Source organism: Centrocercus urophasianus, unplaced genomic scaffold (genome assembly GCF_019232065.1).
Source record: "Centrocercus urophasianus isolate 14NV4802_14NV808 unplaced genomic scaffold, USGS_Curo_1.0 seq_20, whole genome shotgun sequence".
Classification (NCBI taxonomy): domain Eukaryota; kingdom Metazoa; phylum Chordata; class Aves; order Galliformes; family Phasianidae; genus Centrocercus; species Centrocercus urophasianus.
This window is the reverse complement of record NW_024884756.1, coordinates 366,130-386,039: the sequence shown is the minus strand read 5'-3', so window position 1 is coordinate 386,039 and position 19,910 is coordinate 366,130. Positions and strand designations below refer to the sequence as shown.

Below are 19,910 nucleotides of genomic sequence, written 5' to 3'. Positions count from 1 at the left end.
TTTTAACAGACCAGAAAAATAAAGAACTTTGCTTCTGTGTAAGACTTATTGCATTAAAGCAGTTATCTGACTAAGTCAAGTCAGTTGCTTCCCTCAGCAGTATTTATTAATGTATAATACCAATTCTGCAATCAATGCCTTAATTCTCTTGTAAAAAGACACAGCTTGTCCACAGAGAATTTAAAAGTATTTATTTAATCAAAGTGAAATAGACAACAAAGTCCTTCTGTTTTCCCCTTGAATTTTGCATTTGATTAATTACACCTGCACACCTGAAGTTACTCAAAAGTAACTGACTTACTTAAATGGCCAAAAAACGTGTGTTGTTATGAAATACCTGCAAAAAGTTAACTGAGCTTACTCTGTCAGTCTCACCCACTGTAACTAGCTTGGCATCTAGGGGAGGGAAGGGAAGGGAAAGCAGAGGACAAGTGTGAAAACCTATGATTCAAATATCATACCTGCACAAGCACCAGAGTGCAAACCCCAAACCGCAGTAGGGGTCAAGGCAGATGGCAATCTGACGTGAAGGGTACAGCTCACACTGTAGCTTTATGGAGCGACATAAGGCACTTGTAGCTGCGTGTGACATCTGTAAGGGGAAACCAGACTCTCTGATAGGACTTTCTTATTAAAAAGCATCATGTTTAATAACTGACAGAACTGTTTGCTGTAGAGATGTGGCAACAGGAAGGTATTTTTTAATGCGTCTTTCAAATAGGAAAAAAATACAAATCCAAGTTTTCAGGTAATTGGTGACATCTGCCATGAAGCCAAATGATGTCAAATAACATCACCATCTCTGTGACAAATCACAAATGAAAACATTTGTGAACTTCAGAGCAAACACCCTCCTCTCAGTCTCCTCCATGACCCCTCACATAGAACCAGATAAGACTGAATGTTTCCAAAGTGCATCAAGAAATGCTGATGTCACACAGAAGTCTTCTGACCACTAAAATGGCTTGCTCGTATTTTTGTATTTATTCTCTGGCAAGAAAAATAAATGCAAAGTGTGCCAATACATAAGGAAACTAAAATAACTATCTCCTTTGAGGTACTTTACCTTTACTCCTGCTAATATACCAGTGGTTGACACGCTGAAGTCCAAATATGCCAACATATCTGGAGATGTAGGTCTGAAAATATTAGCCAGCTTCTTTTTAGGCATATCATCTATTTAAAATACATAAAAAGAGAAGGAACCACATTATCATTTTGTAAAGAGACCACAAGGCAACAGTGTTATTTTCATATCATTATAGCATTTATAGCATTAACACTGAATGCTTCCAGTGTTTCTGGACAGCTACATCAATGCAACGCAAGAGAGATCCATTCAGTTAGACAGCTATGGTATAATGGAAGAAAAAAGTCTCCAACCTACTTATGTTTCCTGTTAGCTAGTGGGCAAACATTCTGTACCTGTATCCAAAATAGTGGGCCATGTCTTAATATCTACAGCTGCTGCAGCTTCCTTGGATTTCAACAGTTTCGTTATCACTTGTGTGGTGAGTATACATGCAGACTTACTGACCTGTAAACCAACCAAACAAACAAAAGCACTAAAAATATTCATAAACTCAGCGAATTAATGCTCAGTGGTTTCATATCCATCCAAAGAAGACAACTGAATACACGAAGAAAAACAGCAGAAGCAAAACAGTATAAGTTACAACAACGAAAACAATATTTTCAATTAGTTAAAAAAGAGAAGTACTTATTGTCCCAATCACAGCACACTGATTTTTCTTTTCTAGCCTGTTTTACATTGTCAGTGGCAAAATAACTTACCTAGCAATGTCACTACCTGCATCAATTGACCTACAGCCACCAGAAGCATCAAAACAGAAGTGTCTTATACATACCTCTACGATCATTTTGACAGTGGGCAAAGTGGTAGCAAGATTCTGTGGATGAGGTGGGCGAACAGTGATAGGTACACAGCCAGCATACAAGCAGCCATAGAAAGTTGCTATCAAGTCTACTCCTGTAGAAAATATTTGTGAAACAAATGCAATTTCATCAGAACAAAAGGCCAAATCCTTTCATCAAAATCAAAATATGCTCTGAGAAATTTAATTAAGGTGTAAGTACTTGTCACAAAGGTATGTTAATAGGCTGGTTTTGGCCCTGCCCAATTCTGTAAGGTTAAAATAGTTTGCATTTGACAGTTAGCAGGAAGTACTTCAAATCTACAAACTTTGAATTTACAGAAATTTATTTTCATGGACAGGTAGCATAAACAAAATACTAAAATAGAACAAGGTACTGTAAGAAGGTATCGTTATTGCAGATGACTCAGATTCTTTTAAAAAGCATTTTTTCACATTATAACTACAAAATATGCAGTCATTTGGCTTTCACAGCATATTACTTTTTCCTGAAGAATGCTTGTAAATACACACTAATAATGCAAGTCTGAGTTCCAAACTTCATGTCTGGAGACAGACATTCAGAAAGGAACAGGTGTTCATGAAACACTGATGCCACTCATCTAACTTTCCATTTACATTTTTATTCCAGAATTTTACACCTTGACCAAACTAATACTGCATCACTGTCCAGACGTCCAAAGTGGTTAGATGAAATGTCTGGTAAATTCAGCCTGCCATGTGGAGAAGCAGCTTATTAGCAGAAAAGGAATTCTTGTCCTTGAAATACTAAGTCATTGCCGTATACCATAATATTAAATGGATGTTGGAGGGCTCTGCCCTGGCAAGAGCTGTTGCTTTTCTGGTGATTTTTGCTGTTTTGTATTGCCTTACCTGGAGGATAAACCAGGGCTACATGGTCACCAACATTCAGTCGTCCCTTCTCAATTAGTGCAACTGCCACTCTTTCTGCTCTCTTGTGCAACTGCATGCACGATGCAGTGCTGGCTACAGTGCCCTGCACAGAACAGAGGCAACATCAGGAAACTCTTTAGGGAACATTTTCAACACTGAATAAAGTATACGCTACAGATACTGTATTTTCTTCTCATTGCAGCTATTTTAACAACACTACAAACGGATCTAAAGACTCTGTCAAAATATGCCTGGTGTTTTGCAAACCATTCTGCTGGTCACATGAACTTTTGCCATTTTAGAGAACTTTACATGTAGTATTTTGACATCAGACAGCAAAGCAATTTTAAAATTTGTTTGATATCGCAAAAATAACACCTTGCTAATGTTTAAAATTTAAACTCCAAGGAAGAAAACAACAGTAACAAAGTTTGAGCAGCAAGTGAAGAACTGTATGAGCTTTGTCTCATTTCAGGGTGTGTGAGGATGGATTAGAGAAAGCTGTCAATCAAACATTTTTCAACCTGTCGGTGCTATGCTGACTATGGTGCTTTCTCCTCATTCAGCAACTTCTTATTCTGTTTCCACATGTCCTGTTGCCTTCTCAGCAGATTGGTAATGACTGTAAATATTATTGTTCTTTCGTGTGGAAAAGAGGCTGAAGAAAGGAGCCCACACAGTCAGTTTCAGAGGCGTTGCTCCAAAGCGACATCTCTGTTAAGCACATTAAGCTGTGCAAACAGCAGAGCCCAGAGACTTCTGCTCTGATGCAACTCAACTGGACCACCAACCTCAACCAAACTCACAACAAAATTATAAATAACAAGCACAAAAACTTGGTTAACTGCAGAGCTTCCAGAACACAGAGGAAGGCAGGTATGCACTTGCCAAAAACCTCAAATGAAAAGCAATTAAGTTCTTCTTCTGAGGTATTCCCAAAATGTCATGGAGTTTACTAAAGGCTTAATCCAGCTTTCTGCACGAATACAGAATAGATCCTTTTGCCACCCAGTCTAGGAAATGGTGCCTTACCCTCGAAGCTGTAAGGTTAGGATATACGACTGCTTGTGAGAGGAAACTTTGACTCAAGAAAAAGTGGTGGAACAACCACACCAGAAGGAAAAAGAGATTGAATCAAAGCTCGCACCACACAGACAAGGATTATCACAGCAAATATCTGTTACGTAAGTATTAAGTTTCAAGTCCAAGGTGCCTCAGCCTAAGCTGTCAAATTCAAAGCCTAGTCTGCTGCAGGATTGGCACCCTGCTCAGTTTTACTAACGAAACTTGTGAAAGAGCAAGAGTTGAGTTGAAAGGAACCCTAAAAGGTCTCTTAGTCCAGTCCCCCTGCAATGAACAGAGACATTTACAGCTCCATCTGATTTCTCAGAGCCTGGTCAGCTTGACCTTGAATGTCTACAGGGACAGGGCATCTACCACATCTCTGACAGCCTGCTCCAGTGCCTCACCACCCTTACTGTAAAAAACTTCTTCCTTCTATCCAGTCTAAGTCTCCCCTCTTTCAGTGTGAAACCATTTCCTCTTGTTCTATCACAACAGACCCTGCTAAAGAGTCTGTCCACTTCTTATAGCCCCCTTTGAAAGGCTGCTCCTCCTCTTCTCCATGCTGAACAGCCCCAGTTCTCACAGCCAGTCCTCATAGGAAGGTGTTCCATCCCTTGGAGCATTCTGGTGACCGTCCTCTGCAGGTGCTCCAACAGGTACATGTCTCTCCTGCACTGAGGACTCCCCATCTGGACGCAGTGCTCCAGGTGAGGTCTCACAGCACAGAAGGGCAGATCCCCTCCCTTGTCCTGCTGGCTGCACTGCTTTTTATGCAGCCCAGGATATGGTTGGCTTTCTAGGCTGTGAGAGCACAGTGCTGGCTCATGTTCAGCTGCCATCCACCAGCACTCCCAAGTCTTTTACAGAAGGCTTTCCAACTTCCAGCTTGTACTGACAGTGGGGGGTGCCATGAACCAAGTGCAAGACATTGCATTTGGCACTGTTGAACTTCACAAAATTTTCCTGGGCTCACTGCTTGAGCCTGTCTAGGTCCCTCAGGATGACATTCTGTCCCCTGCATCCCACAGCTTGGTGTCATCCACAAACTTGCTGAGGGTGCACTGAGAGTTATATATAACTGACAAAGTTATGCCATCATAAAAAGCCACAAGGTCGGTTCGGCAGGACCTGCTTTTGCTGAAGCCATGGCGCTCTGCCTAGCTTCCATATCTTCTCATTAAAAAATTCTCCAACTCAAATATCTTCTCACTCTTATTCTCTGGGTCAAGGACAGATTGTGACTTCCATTAATATGACAGAAATTGTTTTTCATTGGGAAAAGCGGCTGCTACAATGTTCTTAAGCTAGAAATGCAGAATGTATGATAGAATTCCAGATACAGACTACAATTCCAGATGTAGAAGAATTAACGCTGCTTGCTAAGTAGCAGTGATTTCTGTTCACTTCAAAATCATGAGATCCCACATCAAAATAACTTAAAACATTCTAGGAAAAAGAATTCTAGACGCCATTCTCTTAGAATCCAAACAATAGTTTGCTGACCTTGATCTCAAAATAAGATGTGACCTGCATCTCACCTTGGAATTTAACAACAGGAAGAGGGGATGATCTGGAGTTGTCTGAGCTCGCCACTGAAGAACATCTGCTAAATACAGGAACTGAAAAAGATGGTAAAGTTTGTTAAAAATGCCCCACCCTTAGTTTCAGCAGAATACCATGCCTATTCTTTGCTTGCTTGGAAGAAACCAATTCAAATGTTTAATATTGTGAGGATGCTTGTGTTACCTTTCTTGCCTGATCGTTATCCTCCAGCTGGGTAACATCTCTCCCTGAGGCTTGTGCAATTCTCTTTCCAGCAACAAGGTTTCCTACTATCATTGAAGCAGGACCAACATCTGCATTTAAAGAAAAGTGCAAAATGAGAAAAATGAAACACAAGGAACATGCAGTTATCAATAATTCATTCTGTAGATTACTTCAAAATCCACGTGGAATACAGACAGGAAAAGATGAAAAGCGAAAAGAAATATAATATTCTACAGAGAAAGAGAGAGGAGGATAATGCAGCACACTAAACCAGCCTAGTACTCTTTCAGTAAGCTGTGGTCTATCTGCAGTTTGGTTTTCCTGCAAGAGCTGCAGCATGGCTGAGGACTGTCGTTGCAAGCTGGCCACCATAGGGACAATTTACAGTATAGCTATGGAAGCATGAAATTGGTACACGGAGGCTGTCCCTGCATTCACATGGGATTAAAGGCAGACCATAATGTCCTCACTGAGCACAGGGTGCTCTGACAAAACCACTAGTTCTGCTAACTGAGGCATCTTAAGCCATCCATTAGGCAAGGCCCTGAGCTGTCACACTGCCACTGGGGCATCCTCTACATGTGCTGTCAAAAGGAGACATGCAGACAACAGACGTTCTGGTTTACTCACCTGGTTGTTTCTGTCGAGGCTTAGGCAGGTTAGTAACACAAGTATGTGGGCACATTAAGACATTACAAGGGTGCAATGCACCCTCTAAAAAGCGCTGCTTGGTTTCTGAAATATGAATTCCTCCAAGTGGTGCTTTTGGCAAAGTGTTGGCTGGCACCAAGGCAAGACAGTAGACGCCCACTTGGTGAATGCTATCAATTGCCTTGATAGAGAAGAAGAAAATACATTGCACATTATCAGCTGGGATGTAGCTAAAGCAAGAATTTGAATTCAAGTCACTTAATAACATTAAAATTTTTACTTGCACCACAATTTGCAAATAAAGGGTCCAATTCTGCACTCACTGAACTCATAGAAGTTGTGCCATGACTTCAATGGGAGCAGGAGCAGACCCAGGACTTTGGCTTGTGCACTCTATCAAGGGGATGCCACCTGCACATCAGGGATTAGGAAAGTCTCTTAAAAGTGGGCAAAAAAGTGCAGAGATTTTAAAAAGCCAAAACTATATCACAGCAAATTTAGCACGTATGGCACAATCACAGAAGCACAGTAGGACACAGAAGCACAAAAACAGGAAGGAAAGCATCCTGCTGCCTAAAACTCGATTCTCTATTTTAGCTAAGACGCTTCTAAAAGCAGGAATATATTCTCGTGAGAAAAGCAGCTTCTTACCAGGTATTCCCTTAAAAAATTACAAAACTTTTTTTTAAAAAATTACAAAAGCGGACAGAAACCATAATTACTGTCTAACACTTATGAAGTCTCTTCCCTTAAGTTTTTCTCTCTGGTCATCCCATCATTTCTTCTCTTAACAGTCTTCTTCCATACCTGCGCTCTCTCACTTGTTACTTCCCTATGACTGCTCAATTCATTCCCAAATCCTTAAATGCAACTATGAGAATTCTCCTCTCTTCTGCCCCATCAGAGGAGCACAATACAGCAAGCAAGGCAAAAAGGATTCAATGCTTACCACTGGTGATCTAGAATAACGATGTTAATGACTTAGATTTTAGCATCTGTTTTGATACTCAACCCTAAAGACCCTTAAACACTGTCAGACTTAACTCTCCTAGTCAGTATGAAACTGGTAGATATATGCAGAATTAAAACACACAGAAACTATCACTGTACTAACATTAAGTTCAAAAACTTTCTGAAAGGAAATATTTTTACAATTTTTTTGTTAATTGTCAGCTCTGAAATACACTCAGCAGTCAGCTTATCATTAACTCCTGTTACATTGAAAGATTTTTCTTAAGGAAAACAGATGCTTTAAGATTCTCATCTCTTACATTAGCCTTATTCACCTGGAAAGAGAGAAAGGACAGATCTGACTACCTGTAGAACCCTGCTCATCCACTGAAAACTGTCCTCCTCTGACGCATCAGGGCGCTGCTCAGCCACAAGCACTATTCGATCATCATGCAAAACCGTCACAGAAAAAACTGCTATCCTGTAATGCAAAGGACAGGAGAATGATGAGATGCAACATATGACGAACACAGCATGGCTTATTATAACATGGAAATGATTGTAATCTTCAGTAGCAGTGCTTCAAGACGTACAAGCATCATTCATGCCACATCATCACAAATTCAGAACAAATGCAGGTTCAATTCTGCCATTTGTTTATGCTGGAGGGTTAAGAGAATATGCAGTCACCAATGTGTTTAACCCAGGCAGATTCCATGCATGGAGGGTTTCTGCAGCTCCTGCCTATTTAACTCCATCATGTTCACATTTTGCTTCTACATATTTTATTTCTCCTGACAGGCAACAACTGTGCTAAATTAGCATATATGCACTGAAAATACTTAGTCCCCTCTGTGAATTAGTTTTAGGCCTGCAGCTTCTCGGAAAGAATATTAATCATGTCTTAACTAAGTACTGCCATTATTTTTATGATAAGTGAATTAAAGTAGCAATGTGAAAACTAAGAAAGCTTGACTTTGTAACAGTCAGTAACAGTTCTACATCATCACCACTGCTGCAGAGGAAAAATACCTGAACATAATGAAGAGCAGACAGGCTAGTGATACAGCACACACACTCTTTGAAAGTCCCTGAGCTGCCTCAACATTTCTACTTTGTTCTTTAGAACTTGCTGCAAAGGTCTTATCTAGGCCGCTCTGCATGAGAGTGCTCAGGGGGACAAAGGGGAGATGTATTTTATATTCTCTGTCAAGATTAAATTGACTTTCTCAAGAGAAGTTTTAAAAGAAGTTTTAAATAGCAGGGACTTAAATTAGCAGGGACAGTCAAGTCCTTATTTGGCATATTACAACCTCGTGTCACCTTTCCTGCACAGTACAGGTGCAAAAAACAACAAGCAGAATTCCCATATAGACCATATTGCTTCATCACTGTTTGAGGGTGAACAAAAGGAACACTGTTCAATCAGTGCTTTGAAGTTTCCAATATACTCACCTTCCCCGGTAGACAAATTTCATTGGTTCTACTGCCAGTGCTGTGGCTACCACGTCATCTGCATTATGTCTGCGACCACTAACTGTTATTAGGCCATCCAATTTTCCTACCACAAACACCAGATAGTCCTGAAAAGAAGACAAGATCAGAAAGAGAGGAGAAATAACCTCCTGACTCCTCCATCACTCAGAGCAGGGTGTCAGGACGAGGCCAAGATTACTCATTCACACTTACGGGACCCACGAAGCCAAGAAGTCCCGTTCTTGTAAAGGGCTGATCTGAAACAGGCACACCAGTGGCTGTCACTGGAATAGCCTGAAAAAACACAGAATAAATATTCAGACACTCAGTTAAAATGCTTTCTGCCTCTGTTTCACTTCAGCTCTATGCTCAGCTGAAAAGCTACCTGATGACAGCATTTACTACCATGTGAAATATGAACAGCTTTTTAAATAATGAAGAATATGTCAGTTCATCTAACCCAGAATTTCCTTGCTTTTTTTTCCCTTCATACCTCCATTACATCACGATTCTCGCTGGTGTTGTCACTAGTTAAAGACAGTGCTGACAGATAAGGTGTGTAGCATGCTAACATTGGCGAACAGACAGGAAGAGCTTTCTTGAAAATGAAGATTAAGGCCAGCATTTCTCTCATCTCGTTTAGAATTCCACGCTTTAGCCACGTCTCCAAACTGCTGCCCACTGAAATTCTACTGGCAAGCATGACTCCTAAAGAACTTCCTCTCCTTTCTTGCTAGGAAAGGGAAACTTGAAGTTGGGATAACATTGCGAGGAAAAATCTAGGCAGACAGAACGCTTTTGCTTTCGTTTGACAAACTATAAGGATTATGACTTATATCCTTCTTATCTCTTCTTTCATATGGCTAGGAACAAAATTTCACATATCCAGACTCTTGCCATTCTAAACACGACAGCAAACAAACACCAGAGTTCACTTTGAAGAATGACATACCATTTGCAATAAACAAGAGAAGCTTCTCTAACTAATTTATAACTGCATATTGATTGTATGAAGATCACAAATATTAAGCTAATTTCTAACTCTGTGTTCCAACTGTGTGCCACTAAATTGTCTACAGGTCTTTGTCTACTGTCTACAAGTAACATTACGTAAGACTAAGATGAAATGAAATGCCATCACTGACAGAATATGGGACTGCAGAATATAGAGACAGCTGACACGTTCTGACATGAAGAATGAAAGTAAGTAATAAAGAACAAAATTAAAAGTATCGGAAACAAAAGTTTGTTTGCAAGAAGAAATACTGGGGGTACAACACTGCATAGGAAAAAGACAAACCTCAAACACGTTTTTGGTGATTCCAAGGAGGCCAAAGTAAGCCATTCCAGTTGTGCCTGAATTCACACATATTTCTCCAACTTCATCGGCTTTACACAGGTAAGGAGTCCCATCCACCTTCACAACACAGACCTTAGCTAAGGAGAAAAGAAGAAAGCAGAATCGTAGCATTCCTACATTTCAGCAACTGATACAGAAATTACATGGCTACTGTTAGGCAGGCAAAGATTTTAGTACCAATTACCTATCAGTTACAGCAATAAACACAGCATGAAAGAGAGCTCTATCTTTCTGACAGCCAGACTAACGTGCTCTGAAAGGTATGAAAGGTACAAATTTGCAAACACTTCGTATTATTACCACAGTATTTCGCAGCCTATATTTAAGCTGCAACAGAACAGTAGCAATTGGCTTTCAGCATGAAGGCTGATGCCTTGATCAAATGAAAGCCAACATGAGTTTTAAGATGAAAGATGAAAAGATACTAATTACAGACATACCATTCCCTTTGAGTTATTATTGCACATTCTGGTATTCATAGTATCACCCCTTAAGTTATGTGAGAAACACACTAGAAATGGACAGAAAATCAAATCAAGTACTACATTGATCTTTGCTCTGGCCATTGGTTATATCTGCCTCCTGAAACAGTCTTCAGAGGCTTCTCTGGCTAAGCAGACTCCTTGCTTACCGACTCCGGAGTCATCTTTTCCCATCCCCAAAGGGAAAGGAAAAAGGAAAGAGAGAAGGCATACTGGAACAAGGAAGTTTAGCTTAGCATTTACCAGATTAAAAATAAATCAAAAAGGCTATTTGATAATGTCTTTAGTTAATTTTCTGAAATTTATTTAGTTTGTTCATTTCTATCAAGACCACTTGAATTATTTTAGCCAACAACAGCCATTGTGAAAGATAGCCAGTCTTAATTGATAACACAGACAGCTCTCACTTTTCTACAGTTCAACTATTACCAAGAGAAATCACAAATGGGATGTGGCACATTTCATCTGAAACCAATACGTGATACAGCCAGTTTTGCTGCAGGTATTGACCGAGAACTCTGCTTGTATTCTGCTGGCAACAACTTATGTCTGAGTAGGAAAGACAATAAATCACCCTACGAATAAATCAACCTCTAGACTACCTATCGGAACACCAAACATTTATTAACAGTTTGGGATGCTGACATGCTAACCTTTCTTGGCCAAATAAGGAGACCTATACTCCCTGTCTAGCACAAGTCCAAGTCCAAAATAGAACCAACGGTTTTAGTTGCTGAAAACTGATGTGAACTAGAAGGCTATAATTAAATTACACAGTATGAGCTAGCAGTTCATTATTACTCATGTAGAAAAGCCCAATTTAGGAGGAGAAACGTTAGAAAAGACAAATTTAAACAGATTCTTTCTTACCAGCGGAAACAGTTTGACAATCTTAGAACTCTGTATGTAATGCTTAAATAACAATGCATATGGAAGTATAATTAGCTGGGGACAGTGACAGCTTGTAGGCAATGCTGCAAACCCTCAGCTCGTTCACAAACATGAAAAAACAGTGGATTATCCTGCAGTTTGCAATGGTGCTCCATTCACGAAGCCCAAGGATAATCCTATCACCCTCATCAAGTCAAAAAAAATACTCACCAGTAACCAATGCATGACATAGGTAGTCTACACATACATTCTAACAGCAGGCATAGTTCTGCCCTGCCATGTGTTACTGCAAGGTTTTCCTTTTGCAGTATCTGTGGAGCCTGTAATCTTGCTTCTCCTTCTTTTCCTGCTTCATGTGTGATATACAAGAGAATGCATCTACCACCATTTCAGGCTCTCAACAGCATCGCATCTGAAAAAGAATTAGAGAGAAGGGAAAGGCAGATGGGACAGGAATGTACATGTGGACTACACATCATGAAGAATAATGATTACTGGGTAGGAAAATTTTCTTTCTCCAAATGAGTCCACATGTACATTCTTACAGATGATGACTTTTAGTAGTCAGCCCTGCCACAAGATTTCTAGCAGAGGATGAGAATTCTATTGCGCAAACAAATGTCCGCACCAGTGCCCTACCGAAGACTAGATTCAGCTTCGAGTATTTCAAGGACAGCACCACATGAATGTGAGAAGAACATCACAGGTGTGCAACAGCAGTTGGCTAGCACAGAAATCTGTAGCTACCAAAGTTGCCTGATGCTTGTTAGAGAGTGCTCTCCTTTCACTTTCATGGCTTCATAGCAGATCCTTCTGCAGTTGTTACTGTATGCCAATAGTGGAATTCCAAGATTTTCTTGTAGGGAGCAAGTCTTCCTGGAAGGCCTGGGTCCATGAGAATAAAAAGGAGGCCCTCCTAGCACTGCAGCTTCTCTAGAAGCAGAAAGGCTCAGAAGAAAGACCAAAAGGTTAGGATAAAAACACCTCTACCACCACTGTAGAAGATACTTGCAGGGAGTCTATTAAAACCAAACCCTCAAAGAAAACAGCATATGAGGCTGCTCAATAGAGTGATCTGATTCCCCATTCTTCTATGAAGGGTATTAGGCATAAAGCAAGAGCATTCATAGACTAGGATGAACGAGAATCTACACTGTAAAGGTGGTCACACAAGCACCAGGAGCACAACACTTAAATTAGAAGAGAACATCTTGTCAGAAGCATACCTGTTGCTGCAGAATTTCAGAAGTGACTCTGCAGTAGGAGACCATCTAGTGCATCTAATGTGGCAGACTGAAGCCAAACAGAACACAGAACTGACTGCTGCAATAAAATCCGAGAACTAAGATAGATTAAGGTACTTCTCAACCTCAGGATGTAATTAAAAGCATCACAGAGTTGTCTTCTAACAAATCCTTTCACAGATTAGGCAATGAGATAAAGGAACTAACTTCCTCTGCAGTGAAGAGGCATCAGCCAGCATCTGGAAACATGCTTTCAGAGACAGAGAGGTCCACAAACTGAAGATGAAGTATGCATTCCCATTTGTCTTACAGAAGCTAAAGATCTGGCTCAAACCTACACTTTTCTACTTGAGTGTAAGAGAGTAAGTGCTGCACTTTTTCTGTGAATCAGATTTTATAGGATTAGGAGATACAGGAATATAGATCTTCTGGATTGGAGAGGGTTATTCTATTGTCAAAGTCAGAAAGAGAAGGATGGAAACAGAGTCAGGAAGCAGCAGAGAGGCAAAACTGAATGTGGTTAAGTCCCTTCGAGCATCCATATCCTAGCATAAGGTATAACAATCTTCCAGGATGATAGGTTACACGACAATTACATTCCATCCGAGGGGGAAGTAGGAGTAAGTAAGTAAGGACTACCATCCTTACCAGTCCAATTTGAAAAAAAGAAAAAAAAGAAAAGAATTAAAGGCCTTTATGAACCAAACATTGCTTCTTAGCAGGATTGGCTCCCAGACAGAAAAGCATGCAAAACAGCCCCAGCTTATCAACAGATGAGAAAAAACATAATCACTCACAGGAACTAGAGAAGCTTCCATCGAAATGCATACTAGGTTCTATTTTATGAATTCCCATGCTGTCTTTCATGGGAATATTCTTCACGGATGCTGGCTTCTGTGGTGGCTCTTGCTACTGGCAGTCATAGTTGATAATGAAAGTGAAGAGCCAAGGCAACATGGCATCAAGAATGGTTTATGGGTTAAACAGGCGTGACATAAGGCATTATGCTGGTGCTAAGGGCTCCATCCTAATTGCTAATTGAGATCCTGAAAGTAAATGGACCTTCAGTGTTTCAGAACAAGTAGCAAGTCTGAAGAAAAGGAGACAGAAATGGATTCTTTATATCCATTACCTTTTAAACAGCTCGTTTCTGAATGAAGTCCACCTGGGACCTTCAAGGGTCTTCTTGTCTCCTTTCTTAAAAATCATAGAGAAAGCCCGGGTTGGAAGGGATCTCAGAGATCATCTATTCCAACCTTCAGCTGACCAAATGAAATTCAGGAATGTGAGCCCCTATGTTGTAAGACACTTGAATGACCAGAGCATGTACGAGTTTTCAAGACCTTACCGAAGTGTTTGACATGGGTCAGAAGAGGGAGCACTACCTTCAGGGATGGCACATGACACAGATTAGGTCTGTGTTAAAAGTACTGCAATCTAAAGAAAGTGAAAAGAACAGGGAAAGACCAAGAGTCATCAGTCAGCCGAGTAATTCAAGACAACTGACAGGACAAGAAATGGTGGTATGTTCTCTCCTGTATGCCAAACACCAAGCAAGAAGGATCAGAGTATATCCATCCTCCACGACTACTACGTAGGAAAAAGTGTAAATCGTACAAGGCAAGTCACAAATATATCCAATATTAGAATATACATGCAGACTCGTTTGAAAATAAGCCATTAATCTTGAAATCAACAATTTCTTTTCATTTGGCACAAATTTTGCCCACATTATTACTTTTTTCCTACTCTTGAAGTTTTCTTCTTTTTTTATTTTTCTTTTTTTTTTTTTTTTCCTCTGAGTCACAGGGAACAAAATCCTTGAATCATCATCTAGAAATCACTCTGTTGCACACGTTCTGTCTTTGGAAAAGAACAGAGATATTTCTGCTAAAAAATAATTCCAGACATGACATTTTTATCATTTTGCCAAATTGAAGCTAATCTGCCTCAGTTACTAATAGCTGGATGCTGATGAGATTTTTAAAACACTTAATGAATTAAGATGCTCAACTTTGGCTTAACCTATAAGTGGTTTTGCCACTTACTGCTATGTTTCAAAATAGCAATAGCTAATTACTATTAATTACTAATTTTATTAATTACTATTAATTACTATTATTACTAATAATAGCTAATAACTTCGAGGCACTAGATAGATACACATTGAACTCCAACTTCCCCTTACATCAGGTAAGTTACTCAATTTTTCTTACTACTGTCACGTAACTGTCAGTACTGTCTTAGTACTGTCACTACTGCAGCCACGGTCTGCAAATGACATTTTAAAACAGAAGAGCTTAGAGGTGGAGCTCTCAGAATATTAATAAGCTTTCTTGGGCCTTTCTCCTCTCCACAGTATTATCCCATGGGACTCTTTTCAAGCCAATCCATGAAGAGCCTGAAGTCTGCTCTTCTGAAGCCCTGCATCGTGATCTTACTTTTGCCCTGCTCCTTCCTCTCATGATCCCAAATTTGACTACCACATGACCCTGGCAGCCTTCAATCTTCACATCCTCAATGATCTCCACTTCTGTGAGTATAAGGTCTAGCAGAGCATCTTTCCTCAGTGTATCCTCTATTACTTAGGTCAGGAAGCTGATACTCCTGCACTTCAAGAGCAACCTGGTCTGCCTATGCCCTGCTGTGTTTTCCCTCCAGCAGACACTCGGGTGTCTGAAGCTCCCCATGAGGGGCAGGGCCCACAAATGTGAGGATGCTTCTAGCTGTTGGTAGAAGGCCTCATTCACTTTTTGTTCCTGGTAGGGTGTCCTACAGCAGACACCCACTACAGTGTCATCTATACCAGTCTGATCTTTAGTCCTTACTTACAAGCCCTCAGACAGGTCTTCATCTATGCCCAGACACTCCACCTGTTCTCACACATAAAGGGAAACTCTTCCTCATCATGTTCCCCACCTTCCCTTCTTAAAGAGCCTATATCCTTCCACTGCAATGCTCCAGCCAGGAGAGCTATCCCACCATGTCTCCGTGATCCCAACACGACTGTAGTTTTGCAGCTGCACACATCTACCTCACCGTGTTTATTCCCCATGCATTGGTGTAAATACACTTCAAAGAGACACCTAAGCATGCTGATTTTTAAGGCAGAGTTTCAGTGTCACACTGTTACTGAGAAGAAACTCCAAAATTGCCACTTCCTGAATTTTCAAGAAATTGTTGGGAGTTTCCTGCATACTATGCACTACATAAAACATGTTCCTCACAAAGACTCTGTAGCAATTCAAAATGAGAGCTGGCTGCAGGTTGCACACTTAGTACCAGTTTCAAAGATGAAAAGCATCAATGCTAACCAACCGAGGTGCCGAGGCCATAAATAAACACTTTAAGGCGGGTAAGGCCACAACAGGACACAGACAGGTCTTGGAATGCTGGAGAGCTAATGATAAAATTAAAAAAGCAGCAATAAAAGCAAAGCCTACGAAAATAGTCAACTGTTGCCAACAAGCCAGCAATCTCATCCAGGCTTTGCTCTGAGTCACACTATGCAGGCTGAGAGGAGCACTGCCACTATCGTGGACAACATACACATGCTGCCATGGCACAGAAAACAGGCTCAGAAATCTGCTGCAGATGCTGCTGAAGAAAATGTACCGTCACAGCTCAGAGTGGCTCGTGGCTCTGTATGAATGCATAGACTATCAATCAGACACATCATCTGGATAAAACAGCACAGCTCCTAGTAAGCTTTAAGAGTTCGTTTTTTTTCCTGCTGCATATCTGTACATCTGTCAGCACTAACACTGACAAATGAACAAAACCACAACTGTAAAAACCAGCCATGAAGCACCTGCACAGTCCACAATCTATGATGACTCAAATTTACCATCAGTTAATCTCTCCTGTGAACATTTATGAATGTCCCTAGGTGAGACAGCACTTGCTACTAAAGTTTTTAGGTAAAGTGTCAAAATCTGAGTCACACTACCTTGAAGATACTTCTCATTTGCCAGTTCTATTTACTGCAACAGCACAGGTACAATAGTAAAGTTACATGGATTATGCTTAAATGTATATTAAAAGTTCTCCTACCTCCTGGCATAATCTGACCAACATCTTGTACAGTTAAAACAGACAACTTCTCTTCTGTATCCACTCTTATCACACCGTAACTCAGACAATTCATAGATAAAACTGCTTTCCCTGGAGGAGGCCCACCCAGTTCTGGAGGTCTGAAAAACAGTAAGTCAAATCACTTGTGAATCAACAGACCAATGACATTAGGTCCATCAAAAGCACTGTGCAATTCTGTCAAGTCTATTAAGGTTAAACAAAAGAATGACATCTCATCTTTAACAAACAAGACTTCAAGACTGGTACGCATGAGATACCTGCAAGCCTCAGACTTATCTGGGTCTTTGAGTATCTTTCTGTGAGTAGTTGTCTTTTCTAACTGTCATCTTAGCAGTGCATATATTTCAATTGTCAAGAATTTTTTTTCAGTCAACTTCTCAGGAAAAAAAACATTACCTGCGAATAGCAACAGTGAGCGCCTCTGAGGAACTGGCACAGGGGCAGATTACCTCAGGTCTCAAACCTCTGGACTGAAATACATTCAGGAAGGCATCACATGAAGATATTGACCCTGAAAACACAGTAACAACATTTTGCCAAGTGCAGGAAAGTTTGATCTGCAGAGTTCCAACAGAGTTCCAGTCTGTTAGCTTACTCTAACCTCACCTGTACAAACATGAATGCATTCTTGCACTACATACTTTCAAACTAAAGGACATCCTTCCCTACTATTAGATTGTAGATCTGAAGAACAAAATAATGGCTAACAACTAATTCACAGAATGAAATTCCCAATTGCATACTCTTTCTCTGGTAGAGTCCCTTACCATCACTGAAAGTCCTCCAGTGATACAGTGATAATTTTATCAGTATGGGTAGCTGTACCTGACAGTTTCTACAGTTCTTACATGAGTGTTTCTTACTGAGACCACAGCATTTAAAAATAAAATCAAATGCTTCTGACAGATCCTCACTTCTGTTTAGAACTCTACCTCGCCATAAGCATGCAGCTCAAAATGTACAGGGATACTGTATGTCCTACAGCTTTGTGTTTTACAGATCTGCAATCATGGTACATAAAACAAGGCAACTTCACTGATCATGCTACATCCTGGGTATAGGGTAATTTCATATAAATTCATGTAACAGTACAATACTGATGAAAAAGTCATTTACAGAGATATATACAACTAAGATGTGCAAACAGCAATGAAAAGGCAATGACTCCACCAGCATACAAATAATATGCATTTTACTACAGAATTAACTGTGTAATGCCTTCTAAGCATCACTACTGAAAAGCTGCCTACAACAATAATCATCCTAGCAAGACCTGTTCAAGTTTTCATATTCTGCCAAGGCGTGTGCTGTCCTTTCATCATGTAACTAACCTCCAGCAAACCTGAAATACCATTGATTTTCTGATGTACAAGCAAAACTAAGCCCCAAAGTTATATCCTTACGTCCTTGCCAGTTGCAGGATAAAAAAAAAAACAACCAACAAACTCTCCTGGCTGCTTTTTATCTCGATTTGTTGTCCATCACCACCATATCATTTACAGGAAAAGGTAAGGCTCTACCAATTACTCTAGTTAATAACATGTATTACTCCTTTGAGTTAAGGCTGTGACTGCTTCAATTTTTATGTCCTTGCATGATTGAGATGAACTCCATGATAATGTACAGAAATCAGTGACATTTCAAACTCATACATTTTATCTACTGCACTAGATGGGCATCTACTTTGAAACTGGCATTATGATTTACTTTAAACAGACTTCCAAAAAACAACGTTGCCAAAAATTGTTTATATAATAAGTAATGAAATGTTTCCTATTGAAACTATCCTTAGAAAAAGAAAGGCTGCTGCTGTCTCTTTTGTTGAAGATTAACTGCTGAGCTCCAGTAGCACAGGGCCAGACTTTCATAACTTACGTGTGTTTTCAGTTCACCTTGGACTGACAGCTCTGCAAACACATCCATACTCACATGGATTAGCTCCATCTGCCACTATTAACATTCGTAAGGAGCTTAGACTGACATCTCTCTGATCCCTCTGAGCCAAAAGTGACCAGTGCATATCACGTGATTTTACTACAGCAACACGGGCTGAAAAAAACGAATAAAATTAATAACAATTATGGCATGTGTGCAGAATAAAGACAGAAATTATAAAATCATGTATCTACACAAAAATATACATTTACAAAACTAGTTACAATCTACTGGCATTTTACTGCAATGACATGTGCACATTCAATGTCTCCAGATGGACTTGCTGATAGAATCTAAACACTTAATATGAACTCCAGTCCCATGACAGTAAATACAGTCGCCTTTAAAGACCTATCACAAGAAGACAGAAAAGTCAATCATCAATCATTCTTCAGGACTTTTACCACTATAATGCAGTACCTGTTTGCTGAAGCTGATGTGTAACAGTGGCAAAGGACATCAGCTAGATTAAACACCAGTGGCCTGCCACGCAGTAGGCATACAAACAGATTTTTCTCAAATCAGTTAATGCAACAGTATTTTAAGGTTACCTTTGTATGAGCAGACTTTCTGTATCCAGGAAAGTGGATTAACCTTCATTAATGCATACGGAATACTGATGACGTGCATTCTGTTCATAACACTCTGAGAAAAAATATTCAAAAATAAAGTTTGAAGTGTCTGGGAGGCAGAATGTATCAATGTCTTATAAAATAAAGAAAAAAAATCAGAGCTACCAGAGCTACAGCACATCCCTTACATCTAACTGTTACTTATGAGTACAGCCAATAGCAGGCAAACTATCTGCACAGTTGGTTAGTGAAAAAGGAATACTCTATTCTTAAATGCATAAATAGTGAAATACAGCTTGAATGGTTTATGACCTCATTCTGAAGCACTGCTCCAAAGAGAAGATTCTGGTTACAGTGGTTTTTTTTCGTTCAATCAAACACTTACTGTTAATACTCCATGCCAAAGGCCAGCATCTCTTTTGAAATCCAACACATTTGTTAGAGTTTCCGCTAAAAGCAAAGGAAAGGAAGCAGTTTTATGAAAACATTTATGAATTTAAGATATTTGTTCAAACAACTATGAAACTTTCAACACACCTAACAACTCAAAACTATATTGCCATGTCTTTTTGGCTATAATATAGGATGCTTTATCATGGAATCATACCATACAATGGCTTGAGTTGAAAGGA

At 39.9% G+C, this 19,910-nt stretch overlaps 1 protein-coding gene across 3 annotated transcripts in view; it reads right to left on the bottom strand.

Moving 5' to 3' along the window:
• DIP2A (disco interacting protein 2 homolog A) overlaps positions 1–19,910 on the bottom strand; it is a 103,045-nt gene that overhangs the window by 14,697 nt on the left and 68,438 nt on the right. For 2 of the 3 annotated variants that reach the window (XM_042821970.1, XM_042821971.1), the window contains exons 14-30: positions 19,664–19,728; positions 19,258–19,351; positions 18,701–18,820; positions 17,168–17,282; positions 16,730–16,869; positions 10,000–10,136; positions 8,913–8,993; positions 8,679–8,806; positions 7,590–7,704; positions 6,252–6,453; positions 5,601–5,710; positions 5,393–5,473; positions 2,769–2,892; positions 1,869–1,990; positions 1,426–1,537; positions 1,067–1,176; positions 462–592 (exon numbers count right to left, since the gene is read on the bottom strand). In XM_042821970.1, coding sequence (XP_042677904.1) covers positions 462–592; positions 1,067–1,176; positions 1,426–1,537; positions 1,869–1,990; positions 2,769–2,892; positions 5,393–5,473; positions 5,601–5,710; positions 6,252–6,453; positions 7,590–7,704; positions 8,679–8,806; positions 8,913–8,993; positions 10,000–10,136; positions 16,730–16,869; positions 17,168–17,282; positions 18,701–18,820; positions 19,258–19,351; positions 19,664–19,728 — 1,987 coding nt within the window. Of the gene's footprint in view, positions 1–461; positions 593–1,066; positions 1,177–1,425; positions 1,538–1,868; positions 1,991–2,768; positions 2,893–5,392; positions 5,474–5,600; positions 5,711–6,251; positions 6,454–6,595; positions 6,684–7,589; positions 7,705–8,678; positions 8,807–8,912; positions 8,994–9,999; positions 10,137–16,729; positions 16,870–17,167; positions 17,283–18,700; positions 18,821–19,257; positions 19,352–19,663; positions 19,729–19,910 lie in introns of those variants that run through there. The other variant, XR_006169420.1, reaches the window with a different exon arrangement.